This window comes from Crinia signifera, chromosome 9 (genome assembly GCF_055691185.1).
Source record: "Crinia signifera chromosome 9, ASM5569118v1, whole genome shotgun sequence".
Classification (NCBI taxonomy): Eukaryota; Metazoa; Chordata; class Amphibia; order Anura; family Myobatrachidae; genus Crinia; species Crinia signifera.
This window is the reverse complement of record NC_139225.1, coordinates 129,765,158-129,785,114: the sequence shown is the minus strand read 5'-3', so window position 1 is coordinate 129,785,114 and position 19,957 is coordinate 129,765,158. Positions and strand designations below refer to the sequence as shown.

Here is a 19,957-nt window from a genome sequence, read left to right as displayed (position 1 = left end):
TGAGAGCCCTGCGGGAGGGGACAGACAGGGGCCACATGGTGGGAATGGGACGGAGCAATGCTGCTGGGTGTGAAAGGGTGGTTCAGTGTGTGTGTGTTGAAGAAGATGCGGATAGGTGGGGGTTTAGGGGTGGGCTATGGACAATGCTACCCAGTGTGAGTGCAGTGGGATAGAACAATGTTGCAGCCAACTAGGAGGGGGGGGGGGGGCTACACTGAAGATGGGTCGGATGTGGGGGGTTATGGTGATAGCACACACCTGGTATTATACTGCAGCCTCTGTGAGTAGGCTGCAGTAGAACAGCAGCTCCCCTGTAAGTGCACTTATGGCTCACACCCAGCAATCACTACTATTCTGTTACTACATAATACCTGGGGTTACAGGGTGCCAGTTGCAGCGCTCTATCTCCCGCCTGCCATGCATACAAGGAAGGAACATTTCCCTGGTAACACAGCTCCTCCCACTCTGCTCTGCCCCAGACAGGAAATACACTTTGGTTACAGCCGCGGGGGAGTCTGAGAGCGGAGTACAAACCACAAGAAAATGGCCGCCGCTGTATGAGAAAACAGGGACATCACAGCCTGATTGCTAGCGGTAACTGCCTGCGGGCGGCTCGTTCTCGGTTGAGAGATGCAAGCAGGGCAGCCGCACCACCGCAGGGGGAGGCTGTTTAGGCTTTTCCAGTCACCCGGATTCTGGGAGAATCCCGGAATCCGGGTGACTGAAAAAGCCTCCTGGAGGGTCACCACCAAATCCAGGAGAGGTGGCAACCCTAGCAACAACACTGCAATCCATTCACATTTTTAGCCCTCTCTTGTGCAGTCATTCCATAATCACTCGATTTGCATGTTCTCTAGTTAGCAATCCATGCTGAATTAGGCACAAAATGTGTAATGGCGGCTTTACCTGGTGTAATGTGTAAAAGGAAGCTTTATGCAGAAAAATGTGTACAGTATATAAGGTGGTTACCTACCTGACCCTCTCCATGAGGGAGAAAATGCTCTGTTCCTGGGCTTCCTGGGAAATGTATGATTGCCATCACCTGTGGGGAGTAGTAGTAGTAGTAGTAGTAGTAGTAGTACGTTTATTTATAAGGCGCCACAAAGTGTCCGCAGCGCCGTACATAGCAAACAGAAAAAAAAAAATTACAAGGTAACGTACAGGGTGTGTAGAAAGATACAGTATAAATAGGGGTATAGCTGGTAGAACTAAAATCAGCATCAGTTCAGAAGTAGGTGTCAAAATAGTCAAGGAGACCGAAGATGAAGTAGAGGAAGGGAAGAACAGGACAGGAGCACAGGTGAGGTAATGAGGTAGGGTGAGTACGTGAGGAAGGAGGGCCCTGCTCATAAGAGTTAACATACTAAAAATAGGTGGGTGGACGAACGAAATACAATAGGATAAGTAGGAACGGAGGGGAACGGAGGCAGGATAGGAGGATCAAAAGAGGTTAGGAGGAGGGATAGGCTAGTCGAAAAAAGTGGGTTTTGAGGGAGCGCTTGAAGGAGGTAAGGGAATCAGATAGCCTGATGGGTGGCGGGAGGTTGTTCCAGTGCAGGGGGGCAGCGCGAGAGAAATCTTGGACACGGGAGTGGGAGGAGGTGATTAGGTGAGAGGTCAGTCGGCGGTCAGCGATGGAGCGAAGAGGACGGGAGGGAGTGTGGATAGAGATCAGTGAAGAGAGGTAGGGAGCTGTGGAGGAGGAGAGAGCCTTGTAGGTGGTGGTGAGGAGTTTAAAGAGAACTCGGAAAGGAATGGGGAGCCAGTGAAGAGATAAACAGAGGGGGGAGGCGGAGGTAGAGCGGCGGGAGAGGAAGATGAGCCTAGCAGCAGCGTTAAGAATGGATTGGAGAGGTGCGAGGCGGGTGAGAGGTAGCCCAGAGAGAAGGATGTTGCAGTAGTCAAGGCGGGAGATGACAAGAGAGTGAATGAGAATTTTGGTCGCGTCAGTGGAGAGGAATGGTCTGATGCGTGAGATGTTGCGTAGGTGAAAGCGGCAAGACTGTGAGAGAGCACGAATGTGGGGGGTGAAAGAGAGGGAGGAGTCAATGATGACACCGAGGCAGCGCGTTTGGTCGGTGGACGTGATCTCGGTTTCACCAATGCTGATGGAGATAGTGGGAGAAGAGGGGATGTTCGGGGGATGGAAGATTAGAAGGGGATGGAAGATTAGAAGGGGAGCTAGGTAATTGCATGGTTGCCGACTTTTTCGCTGCCCTCTCTGGGAGAGAGCAGCCAGCTCAGTATGGCAGGGGGCGGGACCAAAGCTGGGAGAAAAAGGGGCGGAGCCACAGTCGTGATGAACAGTTTAGGGGCGTGGTTAGATCGATTGCGTCATTTTAGCTAAGCCCCCGCCATGCAATGCCGGTATTTTATGCATTGCACTGCGGGGAGCAGGGTTTAAGTGACGCGATCGCGTCATTTTACCCACGGAACCCTCCTCCGCTGGAGATGAAGGACAATGTGGGAGGGTTGCCGTCCTTTCCGGGGGGGCCGGGCGGGGGACCTGATTTCCGGGACTCTCCTGGCCATTCCGGGAGGGTAGCAAACCCTGGGTAATTGATAAGAAAGGTGTTTCACCACAGGTGATGGCAATCATACATTACCATGGAAGGCCAGGAACAGAGCATTTTCTCCCTGAAGGAGAGCGTCAGGTAGGCAACCATGCTTAAAGGCATACCAAGCATACTAAACCAACAGCTTCCACTCAGGTGTAAAGATGTATTCATCCCATTTAGTTTGGTGTTGGTTTTGCCTACATTACATAAGCTACTGCCAATGTGAGGCAACTTCTAAAAAAGAATTAACAGGGCCAAATCTGCCCCTGTTGTTGCCAGACTTTGGAACTGGACTCTGACCTGTTGCTGCCATGCCCTTTAGTATTAATGCACAGATTAGGCAGGAGTACACCAAGCTGTGTGTGTCTGCTGCTTAGAACTACTGTACCTTGTCATTATCCTGCAGCTCTGGGCTGTGGACTTCCATCTGCTGCTGTGAACTAGGCATTGCAGAGACCACCAACCACCCACAGGTGAGAGAGTTCTATTCTTTTTCTTAAATACAGGTACTATTTGAATTTACATTATATCAAATTGACATATATGCTGTATCTGTTACTTTAATACTAACCCTACAATTTCAGGGTTGCCTTCCTGACCCTCTCCTTTAGGGAGAAAATGCTCTGTTCCCGGACATCCACGGTAATGTATGATTGCTCTCACCTGTGGTGAAACGCCTTTCTTATCAATTACCTAGCTCACCACAGGTGATGGCAATCCTACATTACCAGGGAAGGAACAGAGCATTTTCTCCCTGAAGGAGAGGGTCAGGTAGGCAACCCTGAATTTAATTATCTATATAGGGCCTGCTAAAACTGTTGTAAGGCATGCTGGGATCTGTAGCCCCACATCTACATGGTAACAATAATGGAGACCTGTTGCTCACACTTGTGTTTGCACACCTAGGGCACAGAAAGCCGAAGTTGTCTGCAATTATACAGATCTGTCTGACAGCAGTTTTACAACAGATTGACCTCTACTCTTTCAGGCGTATTACTATGAACTGACTGAGTGTAATGTGGAGGGAGGGATTCATTGCTACACTGCTGGGCGCTGGTTTATGGCTAATACTGTGCACAGGGGAGGTCTTAACATAGAGTACAACATATAGAGGGATTGTGCAGATAGACAGGCTACACTGGACAAGTCAGCAGCTGAGCAGAACTGTCGGCCATACAAGGAGGTAAACAAGATACAACTGCTGTGGTGAAGTGTGAGTGATTCGTATGTGTGAAAAGTAAGATCATGTTCGTGCAACTTTTATATTCACTGTCCAATATAAAATCCAATTTTAAGTTCATTATGTTTCCAAATCGGAAATATTCTGAAAAAAGGCAGTAATATTTGGCAGCGGTTTTATATAATTTGCAGGAATGCCATCAGAAATTTTGGGGTTCGGGACTCATTTCCAGTCCGGGCCCTGGGCCCTCCCTCCTCACTTTACCTCCTGCTCCCCTTCTTCTCTTCCACTGAGCTGCAGCCCGGAGGTCCCGGTGCACTTCAACTTAGGATGCTGGTGGCCAATTAAAATGCAGCACCGGCTGGTGAGCCAGTCAGACCTTCCCCACCTTCCGACCTTGTCAACCCATTTAATGTGTCGACCTTCACAGTGTCAACCCTATGACTCATACCCCCTTTTAAACACAGTCACTCAGGAATTCCAAAGGTTCTGCAGCTCAGGGGCGCCAATTTCCATTTTTTTCTGGTGGGTGCTCCCACAGACCAGCCACCCCCCCACGCTCGCCGTCGGGGTCCGGGATCCTAGCAACAGCAGCGCTGCAACGGGGTCCCAGCAGCACATATGCCATCAGCAGCAGGGTCCCTGCGGAAGATGGGAACTAGCAGCTACCGCTACTAATTCCCATCCGCCGCAGGGACCCCCGCTGCTGTGGCCCGTGCCGTGGGTGCTCGGGCCCCGGATCACCCGCGGTTTCGGCGCCTATGCTGCAGCTTCTCATTCCAAGCCTGAATTGCACCTGATTTTAGTCAGCCACAGAACCTGTGAATTCACGTGTGTCCCAGTAAGAAAGGAAAGTAGGTTCATGTAATTACACATTATTTACGGCTAAAAGAGGGTTGCCTACCTGACCCTCCTTATGAGGGAGAAAATGCTCTGTTCCTGGACTTCCCTGGTAATGTATGATTGCCATCACCTGTGGTGAAACACCTTTCTTATCAATTACCTAGCTCCCCACAGGTGATGGCAATCATACATTACCAGGGAAGACCAGGAACAGAGCATTTTCTCCCTCATGGGGAGGGTTATGTAGGCAATCCTGCCATAGCAACCAAATGGATTCTGTCTTTCATTTCACTATTTCTGCTCAAAACTGGCAGCAGATAAAATTACAAAAAACAACAAGAAACTCACCTAAACAATGCACCTGGCATTACCATGGTTTTGGGGTCTATTTTAAAACTGTGGATGCCATACTTGTCTATGTGAAATAAATGATGGTGGTTCTAAAGTTTTCCTTTTGGTTGGTTTTCTTTTAGTTTTTCCTTTATTTAATGGGCAGCTTGCAAAACAGAAAGAAAAATGTCCAAAAAGCAATCTTCAATAAATAATCCCGCTAGAAGTAGAAAATATGTTTTCCAAATAGTCGTATCAGCGCTCATCGGTGGAGCATACACACTGGGCGATTTGAAGCTGAAAGCAGCTAGCTTTAGGTGTATTGAGCTGCTTCCAGCTTAAACCACCCAGTGTGTATGTCCCGGCAATGAGCGCTGATACGCCCTTCCGCATTATCAGCCGCCGTCGCTGTTTATCTGCTGGTGTTCCCAGCTGAATGGATAGTTTTTCATAGTGACGTGCTATCCAAAGCCACTCACCCCCATCGAAATCACTTGTATGGATGAAAATTGCTCAGTGTATATATACTGAGGAATTTTCAGCCCATAGATTTGCTCCATTATCGCTGTGCGTACAACGCTTTAAGCCACACCCTATTCACAGCAAAATGCTATGACACATTTGTCCGAAGCGAAGAGGCAGGGCTAAATGACACAAATGACATTACTCTGACCCATGATTCCAGCAATTGTCTCCCAATTTTGCCCATTTTACCAGTATGCAGACAGGAGGAGTACCCACAACTCCAAGGGTCTGGGGGGCTACCTGAAGAATCAGGAGTCTTCCACACCTTCTTAAGAGAGTAGGTAAGTATGGTATGCATTATCATTATCATCCACTAAAGCTGGCCATACACTACTTGCAGCAGTGTATGGCCATCCAACCCCCCTTGAGCTGGACTTTCCTTCACATGTGGTCCTTTCACATGCAATGTATCGCATGTGACCCCCTTCCCCACCGCCGGGAGGGGGCTCTGAGTGGTCCGACCTTCTGATCCCATCCAAGCAACTTAATTAGGACTTATATAAGTGTTCATTCTAGCACCCGCTATCTTTGAAAACCCATGAAGTTCCTGCTCCCTGCCTGGGGTGTCGCTGTCTGCTGGGGTGTTTCTAGCACAGGTCCGGTTTGCATATCAGTGCTGATATACAGGCCACACTATGCTAAAAGCACTACAGCAGACAGCGACACCCCAGGCAGGGAAGAGGAACTGCATGGGTTTTCAAAGATAGCGGATGCTAGAATGAACACTACGTCTGGAAGTTCAAGGGAAATCATCAGTGACTATCGCTCATGGTGCCCTTCGTCTAGTGTGTACCCAGCTTAATTCTATATATGCCTCCTAATTTACCTCTCTGCAAGGTACGTGTAAATGTAGGTAGTGTACATACAGTATTGTGTGTAGCATAAGGGTTAGCGTTGCTGCCTTACAATCATAAGTTAAATTCCTGACCATAACCTTATCAGTGTGGCGCTGTGTTCTCCCATGTGTGCACAGGTAATACTGTTTCCTCCCGCACTCCATCAAACATGGTGATATGTTAATTACTTTGTGACTAATTTAACACTACCCTACTGTTTATACTTTGTGTGTGTACACGTCTATGTTAGGGAATATACAGTAATCTGAAAATTTTAATGGGGCACTGTGTCCCTTCCGGCCCCTGAAAAAGACAGGCAAGTCTCTGGATTTTAAGCCACCCACTTACCAAGTAAAGTGGGTGTCAGATTATGTGATTCTGACTGAATTGCATCATTGCAGCCATGCCCCATCCAATACAATACCATAATCTTAGCATTGTAAGGCAGAGGCCTTGCTACAGTGATGTGATCCTGATCTCCACACCCCATCCTACAGTATCTCCTCATAAACAACCGCCTCCAGCCCATCCCCCTTCGCTGCATCCTTATCCCTGCTCCACTCACAGCTGAACAGAACTGGATGCTCTCCTGGACAGAGCACATCAGAAGTAGGTAAATAAGACAGATATTCATTGAGGCCAAAGTGGTGAAAGGTGTTATGGGTAAAAATGACTTTGGATTCCAGTTGGAAAATGGCCTTATCCTTGTAACCCCTACAAGCTATAACAGAGGCGGTGGTCTGATACAGTATAGTGAGCATGTCACAGAAGTGACTTTATATTCAGGCACTTTATTGCGTACTTTGGAGGCCATAATCTGATGGGGATTCTGCAAGTCCCAATCATGCTTCTGATGATTTGGACTCAGTTGCTCAGACTGGGAATTCTAGTCCCTCTGTATTTGGTTGCATGGCTTTAATACAGTGTAAGGGCTGATAATAACATTAGCACTGAACGGTGCTGCTTGTGCGGGTTAGGGTTAGGATGCGGGGAGGGAGGGCAAGGTTAGGCTGCGGGGAGGGGGGGTGACATACAAACTAGGGTTTCTTTATTTGTCAGCAGTCCATTAACCAGTATGTTTTTGGAGTGTGGGATGAAGTTGGAGAATCCATAGAAAGACTATGCAACACAGGCAACATACAAACACCCCACACATATCAGCTGTCATTGGGAATTAAACTAGAGCTGTACGGGTACAGATTTACTCTTTTCAACACAATCGCGAAAGCTGCGATCTATCCGTATTTATCTTTTTGGCTATCCAAAGCACGTGAGAGCCGAAAGACAATAAGATGATGTTTTTGAGATCAAATTAAATCCAGACCCTCTCATTTCTAAACTGAACACATGACTTCAGCCAATCATGCTTTTTGGACACATACATGACAGATGTGAGGTTGCAGAAATCATTTTAGGGCAGATTGATATTGCCAATGTTGAATCTTGAAATGTTTCTGTTGGCCAATCATTGATCTACAGCAGATTACTTTCCCTGCTCTATGTCTACCTTGCAGTCTTATTCCCACCCACCCAGCTGTGACAATGGACCTCATTGGAACTGGGACCCTTATTCTGGTTCTCTGTGTCACCTGCCTCATATTCCTCTTTATGTATGGTGAGAACAATAAGTGGAAGGACATGCCACCTGGACCTACTCCAATTCCTCTCCTGGGGAACATCCTACAGCTGAACATGAAAGAGCTGCCGAAGTCCTTAGTAAAGGTGAGAATTGGATATTCTAAAAACTGAAATGTATGTTTTTAGAATTTTTGTATCAAACTAAGGACATAATGTTTTTCTTCTGCATTTTTATGCAAACCCTGCTACAAGGCCTTTCCTTGTGAGCATCCATGCATCTGAATGTGCCAGGACTGAAACGTCAACTTGGATCATCTTTAGATTCTTAAATACTCCTTGGTGTATCTGTAGATGGAAGCTTAAGTTGCATCATTGAAACTTGTAACAGCCCTATGCTGGGTGTAAGCATCCTAAATCCCCCTCCCACAACCCTAATTCTCTCTATTTGCAGCATAACCCTAACCAACCCTTAGTGCCTAACAATAACCATACCCTGGTAGTGCCTAACCCTTGTTTCTTGTGTCTGACCCAAACCCTCACCCCAACATTCTAACACAAATCCCCCCCCCCTTGCAGCCTAACCCTAACCTTTCCAGTACTGCATAAATCTAACTCACCACCCCAGCAGCCTTACCCTAACCATACTTATACAATATTTGGAAAGCAGACAGTCAGTATTCCAGCGCCAACATTGTAAATGGTGTCAGAATTCCGGTCTTCTTATCGGTGTCAGTATTCCAGCATCCGGATTCGGGCTACTGACATCTCAAATGCCGGTATGCCTATAGATCACATTTCTACAGCTAAAGATGATAATAAAAGCGATATATTTATAAGGTTAATGATTTCTATGTCACCTAGCGGCAGTGACCTATTTAATGTTTTTTTAGCATCGGGAAATGGGGAAGGATACCTGTGCGTCAGCGCCACTCAACTTATATACTTAACTATTTAATGGGTCAGTCCCTCTAGGACCAGATTATACCAATGACCATTACAAATTTACCAAATTTTTTATAATTCTCTAAAGACTATGATATTTGTATGTTGGTCTTATCATAGCTCGCCAAGATCTATGGAGATGTATTCACTGTTCATCTTGGACCAAGGACCGTGGTCGTCTTACATGGACATGATGTAGTAAAGGAGGCTTTGGTGGACAATGCCAATGTCTTTAGCCAAAGGGCAAAGATTCCTGCAGCAGAACTTATTTTCAAAGACTATGGTAGGTAGTACATCCCCACACTTCTTTTGGATTGATGTAATCCAACAGTATAGGAGTTTTGATCAAACTTGTAGATAAAAGAGTTTTGTTGTTGCAATTAAATGATGACTTTATTTCTAAAGGAGTTATTCTTAGTAATGGGGAGCGCTGGAAACAGCTGCGTCGCTTCTCTCTGATGACATTGAGGAATTTTGGAATGGGGAAGAAGAGCATCGAGGAACGAATCCAGGAGGAGTGCCGGTATCTTAGTGATGAGTTTAATAAAACATCAGGTTGGTTGGAAAATAAATATGGTTTACTCTGGAAAGGTGCAAATGGCTCAAAGGAGAGTAATACACAGCCATACAGTATATTATAGCTGTATAAATATCAAATATAGATCTGTTAAAAATGTATAAAACTATTTTTTTTTACATTTTAGTTTTAATTACATTTAGATTTATAATGTATAGTAACTTTGATAATTTACGAAGTTGTAGTGATTTAAATGATCCTTTTAAAATTGTTTTTAAAGAGAGAATGTTTTTTATAAAGTGGTTTATAATTTATTATCTAACCTTTAGTTGTACAGTAGCTTATTTCCATAATAATAAATAATATTGCTTTAAGGTTATGGTATAAATTTAGCATATTTATATAGGTGCCTATGCCAAACTTGATGTTCATTACCAATGTCAAATGCATCTTGAAAACAGAAAAGCATTTGCTACCTACAGTATGTATAGCTAACGTTTAAAGGCAGATACAACCAAGTCTAAATAGGTAGAAAAAAGCATTTTTATTTCATGCTTGCGAATATTCATAAATCATACTGAACTCTTAGATCTGTGGTTCCCAAACGACGTTCTTAGGCAGCCTTGTTGGGATGCCGTGGCTTGATTGTCCAGGACCAAATCAAATTATGATAAGAAATAGGCAAAACCAGCGCGAATGGCTGCAAACATAAGTTTATAACACATGTGGAAACACAACTCTATACGGGTATGGGTCATTGGGTGGACCAATATTGGGACAACCACTGAAGGTAGACAGGTCTGAAATACAGTAGGTCAACATCACTAAGGTGGCCAACCTAATGCTTGTGTCGACTTCCCAACTCTGATGACCTTAGCCATGTTGACCTAATTTAGGTGTCAATCTAAGTCCTGTTGACCTTTAGTGGTCGGCCCAACGCATGTCGACCTAAATAGAGTCAAACTAATTACCCTATCCCCTATACACTACCACATTATTGAATCTAAGGATGAGAGGTAGGCACAATTTACTTTAATTTAATATTTTTCTCCCAAATACTCTAGGGTTTGAACAAAATACTGATACTCTAGGTAAGTGACCTAGCAACAGACTCTGCAGTGGCTTGGAAGGCACTGGGTGGTTTGTGGGTGCTGGGGGTATTTTGGGGACAACTGTCCGACCTCGAGATACCACGGTCAGTGCAGCAGAGAGGCTCTGACTGCCTGAAAGGTTGTCATTGCAAACAGCGGCCTCTGCCAGGAATACTGAACCACAGAGGCCGGGGTGGGGGATCCCCTGACAATGAGCAGAACCCCTGACAATGAACAGGTACTATGTAGAAGGGGGGGAGGGGTTCAGAAAGTTTTTTTCTTTTGTGGAAAGAGGACACAAAATGTATAGTTGCGCCACTGCTCTAGGGTGCTGTATTTCAAGAAAGTTTGAGCCAATGTCCCTAACTAGATGTCTAATGTCTAACTAGACGCCTTCGACCACTAGTGGTTGATCATGGTATTGTCGACCTAAACATGGTCGACCCTGTATCTCAGAACTGATGGACCACCTACATTTTAAATATATGAATATTGGAAGATATTTCAAATTTGTTCTCTTCACATGTTCATTTTTTTCATATCTCTTAATCCCACTACATCTGCTACTTGTATCTTTAGTTTGTACTTGTATTCCCGTAAAAAAAAAATCACCAGAAAGCTGGTACAGTATTTTAACTATGTAAACATGTGATTTAGTTTTCTTAACTCCTGAATACCTTTGCAACCACTTCCTAGGTGCACCTGTTGACCCCACTTACCTCTTGACCATTGCGGTTTCGAACATGATCTGTTCTATTGTATTTGGAGAACGTTTTGAATATGAAGACAAGGAGTTCCTGGGCCTGCATGCCATGCTGAAAGAAGTATTCAAGATAATAACTTCTTCCATTGGACAGGTAAAGGCTTCTTGGGGGAGTATTTAAATGCATTGAAGCTGCGAAATGCAGGTAAAAGGCTCTGTCACTACTGTATACTCTTTAAATGTGGGAAAATGCTGTAGAAATCTCTAACCTTACCCATGTTACATGCTTGCCGATGTCTTCGAGGACTTAATGGGTTGGCAATTTTTAGCAATTAATTAAGCATCTAATACATACTAATTGATGTAATGATTTTTTTAAATGAGTTGTTCGTTCACCAATTATACATTTATATATCTAAGGAAATACCTGGATGTTTTAAGATATTTTTCAGGTCAGCGTTTTCATGGACTAGTACAGTAACATGAGGACAAGTGTTTGCTTTCTGCCAATATTAACAATGCCTGAAGTGTTCAAAGTAGCATAGTTGACAATGGTTAGCATTGCTATTTTACTTTTTACATGACGTTTGTATATTTCTTTCTTTTGTTGACTTTTCATATTTCCATAGAAATATGCAAATTTAACTATAGATCATTGTACATATCTGATCTTCATATCCACTTGTGACATCTCCACTTGTGGCTGAATAGGTGTAATTGGGTATCAGCTGGGCATTTGTGCATAGAATTAGGTCAGTGTCTGTCCTAATTTGAATTTGGGTCATTCAGAGTTGAGGGTACACAGAGATTAGGGTGGCCAATCTCGGGTTTTCAGGATTAGATTGTGCATGTGCAGGCTAATGCCGGGCAGCATCTGAGCACCCGCTCAGATGCTGCCCTGCTTCTCCCATCCCTAGCTGTGCTGCTCTGCGCAGTGTGACGTGGTCAGAATTCATGCTGCGCATGATGCACAGCCTTTCCGCCTGCCTCTGGCCGCCTCTCTCCTGCTGAACTGCTTGCCCGCCTTGTTCTCGGCCGCATTGCATGGCTCCCAGCCTCACCGCTCACCCGCCCGGCTCTCGGCCACACCACCTGCCCGTCTGGCATCCGACCGCACCCGCACAGTAAATATATGGGGCAGCCAAGGCATTTTTAGTTAAGGAATCCAATCCTGGGATTCTGCATTTTTCGATTCTGAATCCCGGGATTGGCTTCCTTAATAGATCTTTTTGACTTTAGATGGATTTCTTGCATCAAGGATATTGCACATTAGTTTTCTGTTTAGGTAAAGGGGCTGGACTCTCTAATTTTAAAAGTGCAGAAAAACTCAGAAAATGACGTTTTTTGGAGGGGTGGCTGAGTACAGCATATGTACCAAGACATGGAATATAATAAATCCCAGGGCTTGGATGAGATGGTTTATATCACACTTTCCAGCTGAGAGGATTCCAATCCAATCCCTCTAAGGAGCCTGCCTCCTGGTGTGTGCTCAGTAGATGCATGCCCAGGGTGGACTTTAGGTCTAAACGCAGTAGTCCAAACTTTGCAGAAGACAGCTCTTACACCGATATGCATGCAGAATGTGGCGGGATGCATTGCACGCAGAAAACAATGATTGATGCTTCGCACTCAAATTGTTGTCTACAGTTATACCTGGCTTTACTTTTTAGTCCTCCTTGTGAAATTGTCTATTTTATTTTCTCAATTGTATTTACATTACAGCTTCTCAACTCTTTTCCAAAACTTATCAGTAATATTCCTGGACCGCACCAGAAAGTATTTAGCAATATTGCCAAGTTGAAAGCATTTGTGAAGGAAAAAGTGAAGGAACATCAGAAGACGTTGGACAAGGACTTTCCCCGGGATTTAATTGATTGCTTCCTTATGCAGATGGAGGAGGCACGTAAGACTTACTTGTGCCTACAGACAGTGGAGGCAGTAGAGAATGTTTGTATACTGTAATAGCACTTTCACATCGCAAACGAGGGTCCAACCCGGCTTAGACCTTTTCACACTAAACTCGGGTCACCCATGGGTATGGGCCATGGGGTCAACAATGTACCTGTGGAGACAGCAAGGCAAGAACATCACAGGATTGGTTACTTTTAATTTAATTTGCATAAAAAGCAACACATTCATGCATTAATATATAAAAATGGAAGAAAATATTCACAAATTGGCCGCCTCCACCATCTGTAATTAACAGATTCAAAATCTTTGAATCAATCCAAAATGTATCTAGGTCAGATACATTTTTATTTTTTTTAATTACATTTTTCAGGAGAAGGAAAATCCTAACACAGAGTACCACTTTGAAAACTTATTTGTCACCGTGATGAACCTTTTCTTTGCCGGGACAGAAACTACAACCACAACTTTGAGACGTAGTTTGAGGATTTTGCTCAAGTACCCGGACATTCAAGGTGTTGTACCTATAATCAGAAATGTTATAAAAACAATTTGCCCTTTTTGGGGCATATTTCAGTGCTGTGGCCGCAGTGATTAAATGCACTAAGGTGATGATTTGAGATTTATCTAATTTTAAAAAAAAGCTGTATTTATTTTTGCAACTTTTTCTTAAATACTTCTTCACCCCTCACTTCCTCATCGCTTAAGACATTTTCTTGAATTAACGAGCACTTCTATGGTCATATATGTAAACAATTGAAAACTTAAAAGGTATAACCACTTCACCCCAGCCAGTGAAAGCTTTGCAATCCCACTTTCACATTGCAAATGCGGGGTCACAATCAGGATTTGGACACAGGTCCGTCCCAGGAGCAACCTGCATTTGCAAGGTAAAGCAACCCGGCAAAATTGGGGAAAAAAAGGTGGAGCGCTAAGTGGATCAATTGGATATCACAATTTTAATTTGTATAAAAATATTAAAAAACAAGCAATTTATGACAAGACAATAATAATATGTCAATAACAAAACACGATAATAATAAGACATTTTACATATATAATAGATAGGACAAGGAAGACAATACTTATGTCTCTGCGTAGCTGCCTTTGTGTCCCTTGGGATGAGGGGGGAAGCTCTCCGGATAGTGCACTACCGAATTGGTGGTTAATAATTTGCCGTCCTGGATGGTAATAGGAGACGCTGGAGGATGGTCTGGTTCCCAAAAATTTGGGGTCCTCACTAGGTTTGCGCTGATCCCAGTAGTGGATGAAAGCTGTGGTTATTTTTTCGCTGGAGGAAGATCTGTATACCTTCAGAATGAAGGGTCCTCACGATGGTGCGATGTTGGATGTCCACAGGATACAAGTAGATGACTCCCAATTTGGAGATAACAATAAGACTGGGGTCCGGAGGGTGGCAATGAAAGGGAAGCTTCCAGGAGAGTAGGTGGCAAGGGGTAGGGGGCAGTAGGCAGAGTAAAGGTTCTTCCCAGTCCTTTTTCAATAAAAGCAAGTGCTGCCTAACATGTTTCACCGTGACCTCACGGCTTTATCAAAGGTATGGCACTTGGTCAGTGGGCTGACTTTAAATATCCTTAGACAGGAAGTATACAATCAATGAAGATAATTACCAAATTGATCCCTAGAACGTATATACTTAGAAAATAAAGTGCAAGTGCTAATTGGTATAGGAGGCAGACCTATATACAGTTAATAGAAATCAATGATATGGTTATTTGCCTTGTGGAAAATGGAGTTTAGACGAAAACATTTCTTTAAGTGCTTTGTGGCCGGCTGGAACGCACGCTGCGTTCCAGCTTCCGGCTTGTGGAACGCATGCTGTGCGCGTCCACTAGCACTGACGCGTGCACAGGTGGACCGTCACGTCCATTGGCTATGTGGACGGATCCCCATGACGCGTCCTGTGACACGCATATGCGTGTCACGGCGCTCAGGACCCGGAAGTCCGGAGTCCTCTTATGCTGAGAGCTGGCTGTATAATCATGGTGAGACGCATATGCGTGTCATACATATTGATGTATGACATGCTGTGAGTAGGTGGTACTGTAGCATCTGTAATGCATATGGGGACAATACAGTATATACATACATAAGAGATGGATTATAACATGCTGTGAGTAAGTAGTACTGTAGCGTCTATAATGCATATGGGGACAATATAATATATACATACATAAGAGATGGATTATGCAGGAGTTTATGATAAAAGAATTTTTTCAGGAAAAACAAGATAGAGAAATATTTACGTTTAGTTTGATGCAGTGAATATAGTACAAGAGATTAATTCATCAATAAATTATAATATAATAAAGGATATAGATATCCAGTAGATAATAGTCACAATAAAAATAATGAATATAAATAAATAATATAGATGGTAAATAATAACAAAAATAAATAAATATATATATATATATATATATATATATATATATATAAATATATATATATATATATATATATATATATACATACATACATACATATAATCACTTAGTATCAGTAATACGTTTATTGTTATCCCAGAGTTTAAAGAGGATATACGGTAATAGTGTTTATATGGACATGGAGTTGTATACATGCGTATGTACACAAAAGGTGCATATGGAGAACTGTATATATAATATGGAAGATATATAGAGAACATATCCTACATATATCTTGTACAAAGAGAGTGACAAGTTAGGATCGCACATGGAAAGGAAAAAAGTATACATACACATATATGTCTCACATATAGAGAGAAAACATACACATATATATGATTTGAGATTTATCTAATTTTAAAAAAAAAAGCTGTATTTATTTTTGCAACTTTTTCTTAAATACTTCTTCACCCCTCACTTCCTCATCGCTTAAGACATTTTCTTGAATTACCGAGCACTTGTTCTATGGTCATATATGTAAACAATTGAAAACTTAAAAGGTATAACCGCTTCACCCCAGCCAGTGAAAGCTTTGCAATCCCACTTTCACATTGCAAATGCGGGGTCACAATCAGGATTTGGACACAGGTCCGTCCCAGGAGCAACCTGCATTTGCAAGGTAAAGCAACCCGGCAATAAGCCATGTCACTGATGTCATCAGGGTGCGGGGTGGAGCGGCGGCACATTATCAGGGGGCGGGGCATGAGGCAGTGCTTGGAGTTGATGCTGCCTCCTCCCCATAGTGTGACCTACTCATCTTCCATTCGGTTCTTCAATAGTAAATGAAAATTAACATTTAACAAAATTCACCTCTCTGACATGGCCCAGCGTTCTGCTCCTTCTTTATGGCATTTTCCACTTTGTTTCTGCTAATTGATGTGCAGGTGCATTGGGTTTTTCCACCCAGGGACATTCATCATAGCCTGGAAGGCTTTGCTGAAACCAGAAGGTTCACCTTAGTCTCCGCTTTCAGCAATGGGGACCATACTGCTAACCACTGGCATATCTATAATGTGTGCAAGTTACTGTATGTGGTGCACACAAGCACACCATGTACCCACTTCATTGTTCTTACCAATCTATCTGCCCAGCAGTGGCTGCAGAGCTGCAAATAAACCTGAGAGAATGGTCACTGTGACTATTTTCCAGTGATTTGCCCAATGTCAGAGTATACTGCCAGAGCTCTGGTTAAATGAAGGGGTGTGGCTACTAGGAGGAGGTGTGACCATGCCCCTGTGAGAGAAAAAATCTACACCACTGGGAGAGAGAGAAAACAGGCTGCCGTTGCAGTTGTCTCTCTCCCAAGCTCAGCACACGGCCCTGAACAGAGTGTGCTGGGCTGCGGATAGAGGCTGTGCTGTTGCTGTCATCTCTCTTGCCACTGCCTGACCCCCTGCAATAAAGAAATGGGACCCGGTGCCCCTCCATCAGGCCTAAAAGTACACACTCCCCCCTCTCTATGCCACAATCTACAGCACCACAGGAGAGGAGGGGTTCAATTAGAACCTCCACACTGGCTCCCTCTTAAAGTGCCTCTGCTGCTAATGTGGTGCATTCACAGTGAGTGAAAGCTAAGCTTACTTCTCTTTGTTAAATATGGAATGGAACCCAAACTAAATTTAATTTTAGATATTCATCTTTCCTCAGCCAAAGTACAGAAAGAAATTGACCAGGTGATTGGCCAGAACTGTCCTCCCTCTATAGAGGATCGGGACAAAATGCCATATACAGATGCTGTCATCCACGAGATGCAGAGATATACAGACATTGTGCCTACGGGTGTACCCCATGCAGTATCTGAAACCACCATCTTCAGAGGCTACACAATCCCCAAGGTCAGAGGAATTGTTTACTACTACACTAATAAATTATGCAGAAACTTCTTATGATTGTTTCAGAATCTACTAATGTGTAATATTGTATTGATTAGAATGCATGCATCCCCACTGCCAGTCATCCCTATGTATCCCTTGTCACCATCCTCCCTGCTTCTACGCATTATATTGAAAGATGTGACTGTGTTCATCAAGCACAGAAGGGTAGATGAATGAATCAGTGATAAGGGAGGAGAAGTGAGCCAGGGGAGAATTGGCCCATGGCCCCCAATCAGCTGCTCTGCATAATTTAATATTATGCAAATGATCAGTGTTACTTCTGTGCTGATTGGTTGCCATAGGCCATTTCTCCTCTGACTCACTTCTCCTCCCTTAACACTGCTTCATACATCTACCCCTCTGTATGCTATGGAAGCAGATGACCCATAGTTAGATGTGGGCTCTGCTTTAGAACTGTTCTATTTATGTTGGTACCAATCTATGATGTCATATTGTTGTGGTAGATGGACAATTCCTTCCACCTATATTTCCAAACTATAGTATACAATTCATTATTAAAATCCATTCCACAGTGTTTGCAAGCTAAATCATGGGAAATGATTTTATTGTATTGTCCACTTTCACTATTTTTTATTGTCTTTCTGATCATCTACTTGAAGGGCACCACCGTGTTTCCTCTTCTGACCTCTGTCTTGAAGGATGCAAAACACTTTCAAAACCCAGAGATATTCGATCCAGGTCACTTTCTGGATGAGAACGGCAGGTTCAAGAAAAATGAAGCTTTCATGCCATTTTCCACAGGTACAAATAATAAAAAAGTTGGGTTCAGATAAAAAAAAAATTCAAAACCACTAAAAAATAATAAAGCTGTATGAAGCAATATATTACTCCCAATTATTTTTTTCTTAAAAAATATATATATATATCATTAAGTAGGTCTGGAAACCTGTATATACGGCAATTGAAGGCGCAGAAGTCTTGAGCAAAGCTGCTAGTTTTTAAAAGATCTATAAATTGTTTATTAATTTTACATTATACCAAAAATATAAAAATAAATATTTTGAAACACTGTATAATACATCATATAGGTCACACAGGACCGACATTCAAATCTGATATAATGCACCTAAGTCAACACCCTGTGGCCACAGTTATATAAAAAGTCCAAATACTAAATAGTACAGTACTGTTCATGTTCAATTGAACTTGTGTAAAAAAAATTCTTCAAAATGAGACCCTGTACCAATGTGAGGCACAAACCACCTTCCAGCAAGGTATATGTGCAGTTCACTTTGGGCTGTACCATGACATTAACTCATTGCTGAACTGCGGGTCCTAAAGACCTGGCTCCTTGGGCTAGAACAGCCATACAGTGGGGCAAAGCAGAGTCTCCTGCTGTTGACCACTCCCAGGACCATGTCGGATAATCTGCAAATCTGTTCTGCTCCGGTCACTACTTTCCTATCTGTGTTCCAAATACCTGGTGGATTTCAAGTCACCTGACGCATTTCTCCAACCTAGGATGCAGCAATGTTCTCAGAGTATTGACAGTCCCGCTACCAGAAGGCTTCTTATTGCAACATGAACCAATAGTAACGATTTTGGTTGATTTATGCCGTAATTATATTTTATTAAAATCTAAAATTACATTTATAAAATGTACATAATTTTATTTTATTAAAAATAGTAATCAATATTTTATTGTAATAAGTTTATTCAATATTCTGTAAAATCATAAGTATTTATATAATTTATTTTCAAAATAGCAGCTGTGCATAAGTGCCTTAAATTTTTTATATGGTACAACTGTAACTTCACTTTAAAACTCAAATAACCAAACCCGCAATGTTCTTGTCTTGCCGTCTCTACAGGGAGGAGGATCTGCCTAGGAGAAGGGTTGGCAAAGATGGAGATCTTTATTTTCCTCACCTTCATCCTGCAGAACTTCAACCTGAAATCTGATGAGGAACCTTCAGATATTGACATTTCCCCTCTGCCCAACACCAATGGCGCTATCCCTCGCCCTTATGAAATCCGTTTTGTCCCACGCTAACAGCTCCAGCAAGCTTTTCAGCATGTTAATAAAAAATGTGACGTATAATAAAATAACATTTGCTACAATATTAATATTCTGCAATAGAAAATGTCCATTTGATTCACAATGCAATGCTATGGACCTGCCTTACATGATTCACTTTCCATAATTTCATCATACAAAACAACTGTAGTTCAGAGGATCAAACCGTTTTAAATTTCATGAGTACTGCAGGTTTGCACAGTTGGTTTCCAGTCAGATGGTTGAATATGGGTGCTGAGTCATATAAGTAGAAAGCATTTGTTGCACTCTTAACTTTTTTATTAGTTTTTTTACTTTATACTTAGAAAACTTGTCTTTGCTTTGGGATAAATATGGATTTTGTTATGGTAATATGTTAAAATGAAGTTATGTTTGCTCTTCTGATTTATCAATAAAGGAGTACAATGAGCAAATAAAACGTGTGAATGATACATACTGTAATGTTTCTAAAGCAAAGTTGAATATAAGGGTTTTTTAAAGCGTATCTTGCATGTTTTTGCACTAGAATCTGGCATAGGAAACTTTGGGCACGCCATAATCTTTCACATTTCCAAGCACATCTCCATTTGAGACTAGAGATGGGTCGC

General features: G+C 42.8%; 1 protein-coding gene across 2 annotated transcripts; it reads left to right on the top strand.

Moving 5' to 3' along the window:
* Nucleotides 1-2,873: 2,873 nt before the first annotated feature.
* LOC146036026 (cytochrome P450 2C19-like) lies at nucleotides 2,874-19,420 on the top strand. 2 transcript variants are annotated; one of them, XM_083159790.1, is made up of 10 exons: nucleotides 2,874-3,031; nucleotides 7,787-7,994; nucleotides 8,913-9,075; nucleotides 9,198-9,347; nucleotides 11,097-11,257; nucleotides 12,826-13,002; nucleotides 13,385-13,526; nucleotides 17,106-17,293; nucleotides 17,953-18,094; nucleotides 19,165-19,420. In XM_083159790.1, exons 2-10 carry the CDS (start codon nucleotides 7,815-7,817, stop codon nucleotides 19,344-19,346), a joined length of 1,485 nt encoding a protein of 494 aa, XP_083015916.1. In that variant the 5' UTR covers nucleotides 2,874-3,031; nucleotides 7,787-7,814; the 3' UTR covers nucleotides 19,347-19,420. The 2 variants fall into 2 exon arrangements, with proteins under 2 accessions (XP_083015916.1, XP_083015917.1); XM_083159791.1 differs by lacking the exon at nucleotides 2,874-3,031 and adding an exon at nucleotides 3,596-3,741.
* Nucleotides 19,421-19,957: the final 537 nt, after the last annotated feature.

Coding starts and splice junctions, on each gene's coding strand:
- LOC146036026 (XM_083159790.1), top strand. CDS start 7,815: ATGGACCTCATTGGAACTGGGACCCTTATTCTGGTTCTCTGTGTCACC. Junction 13,527..17,105: donor CAAGTACCCGGACATTCAAG/GTGTTGTACCTA, acceptor ATCTTTCCTCAG/CCAAAGTACAGAAAGAAATT. Junction 18,095..19,164: donor TTTCATGCCATTTTCCACAG/GTACAAATAATA, acceptor CCGTCTCTACAG/GGAGGAGGATCTGCCTAGGA.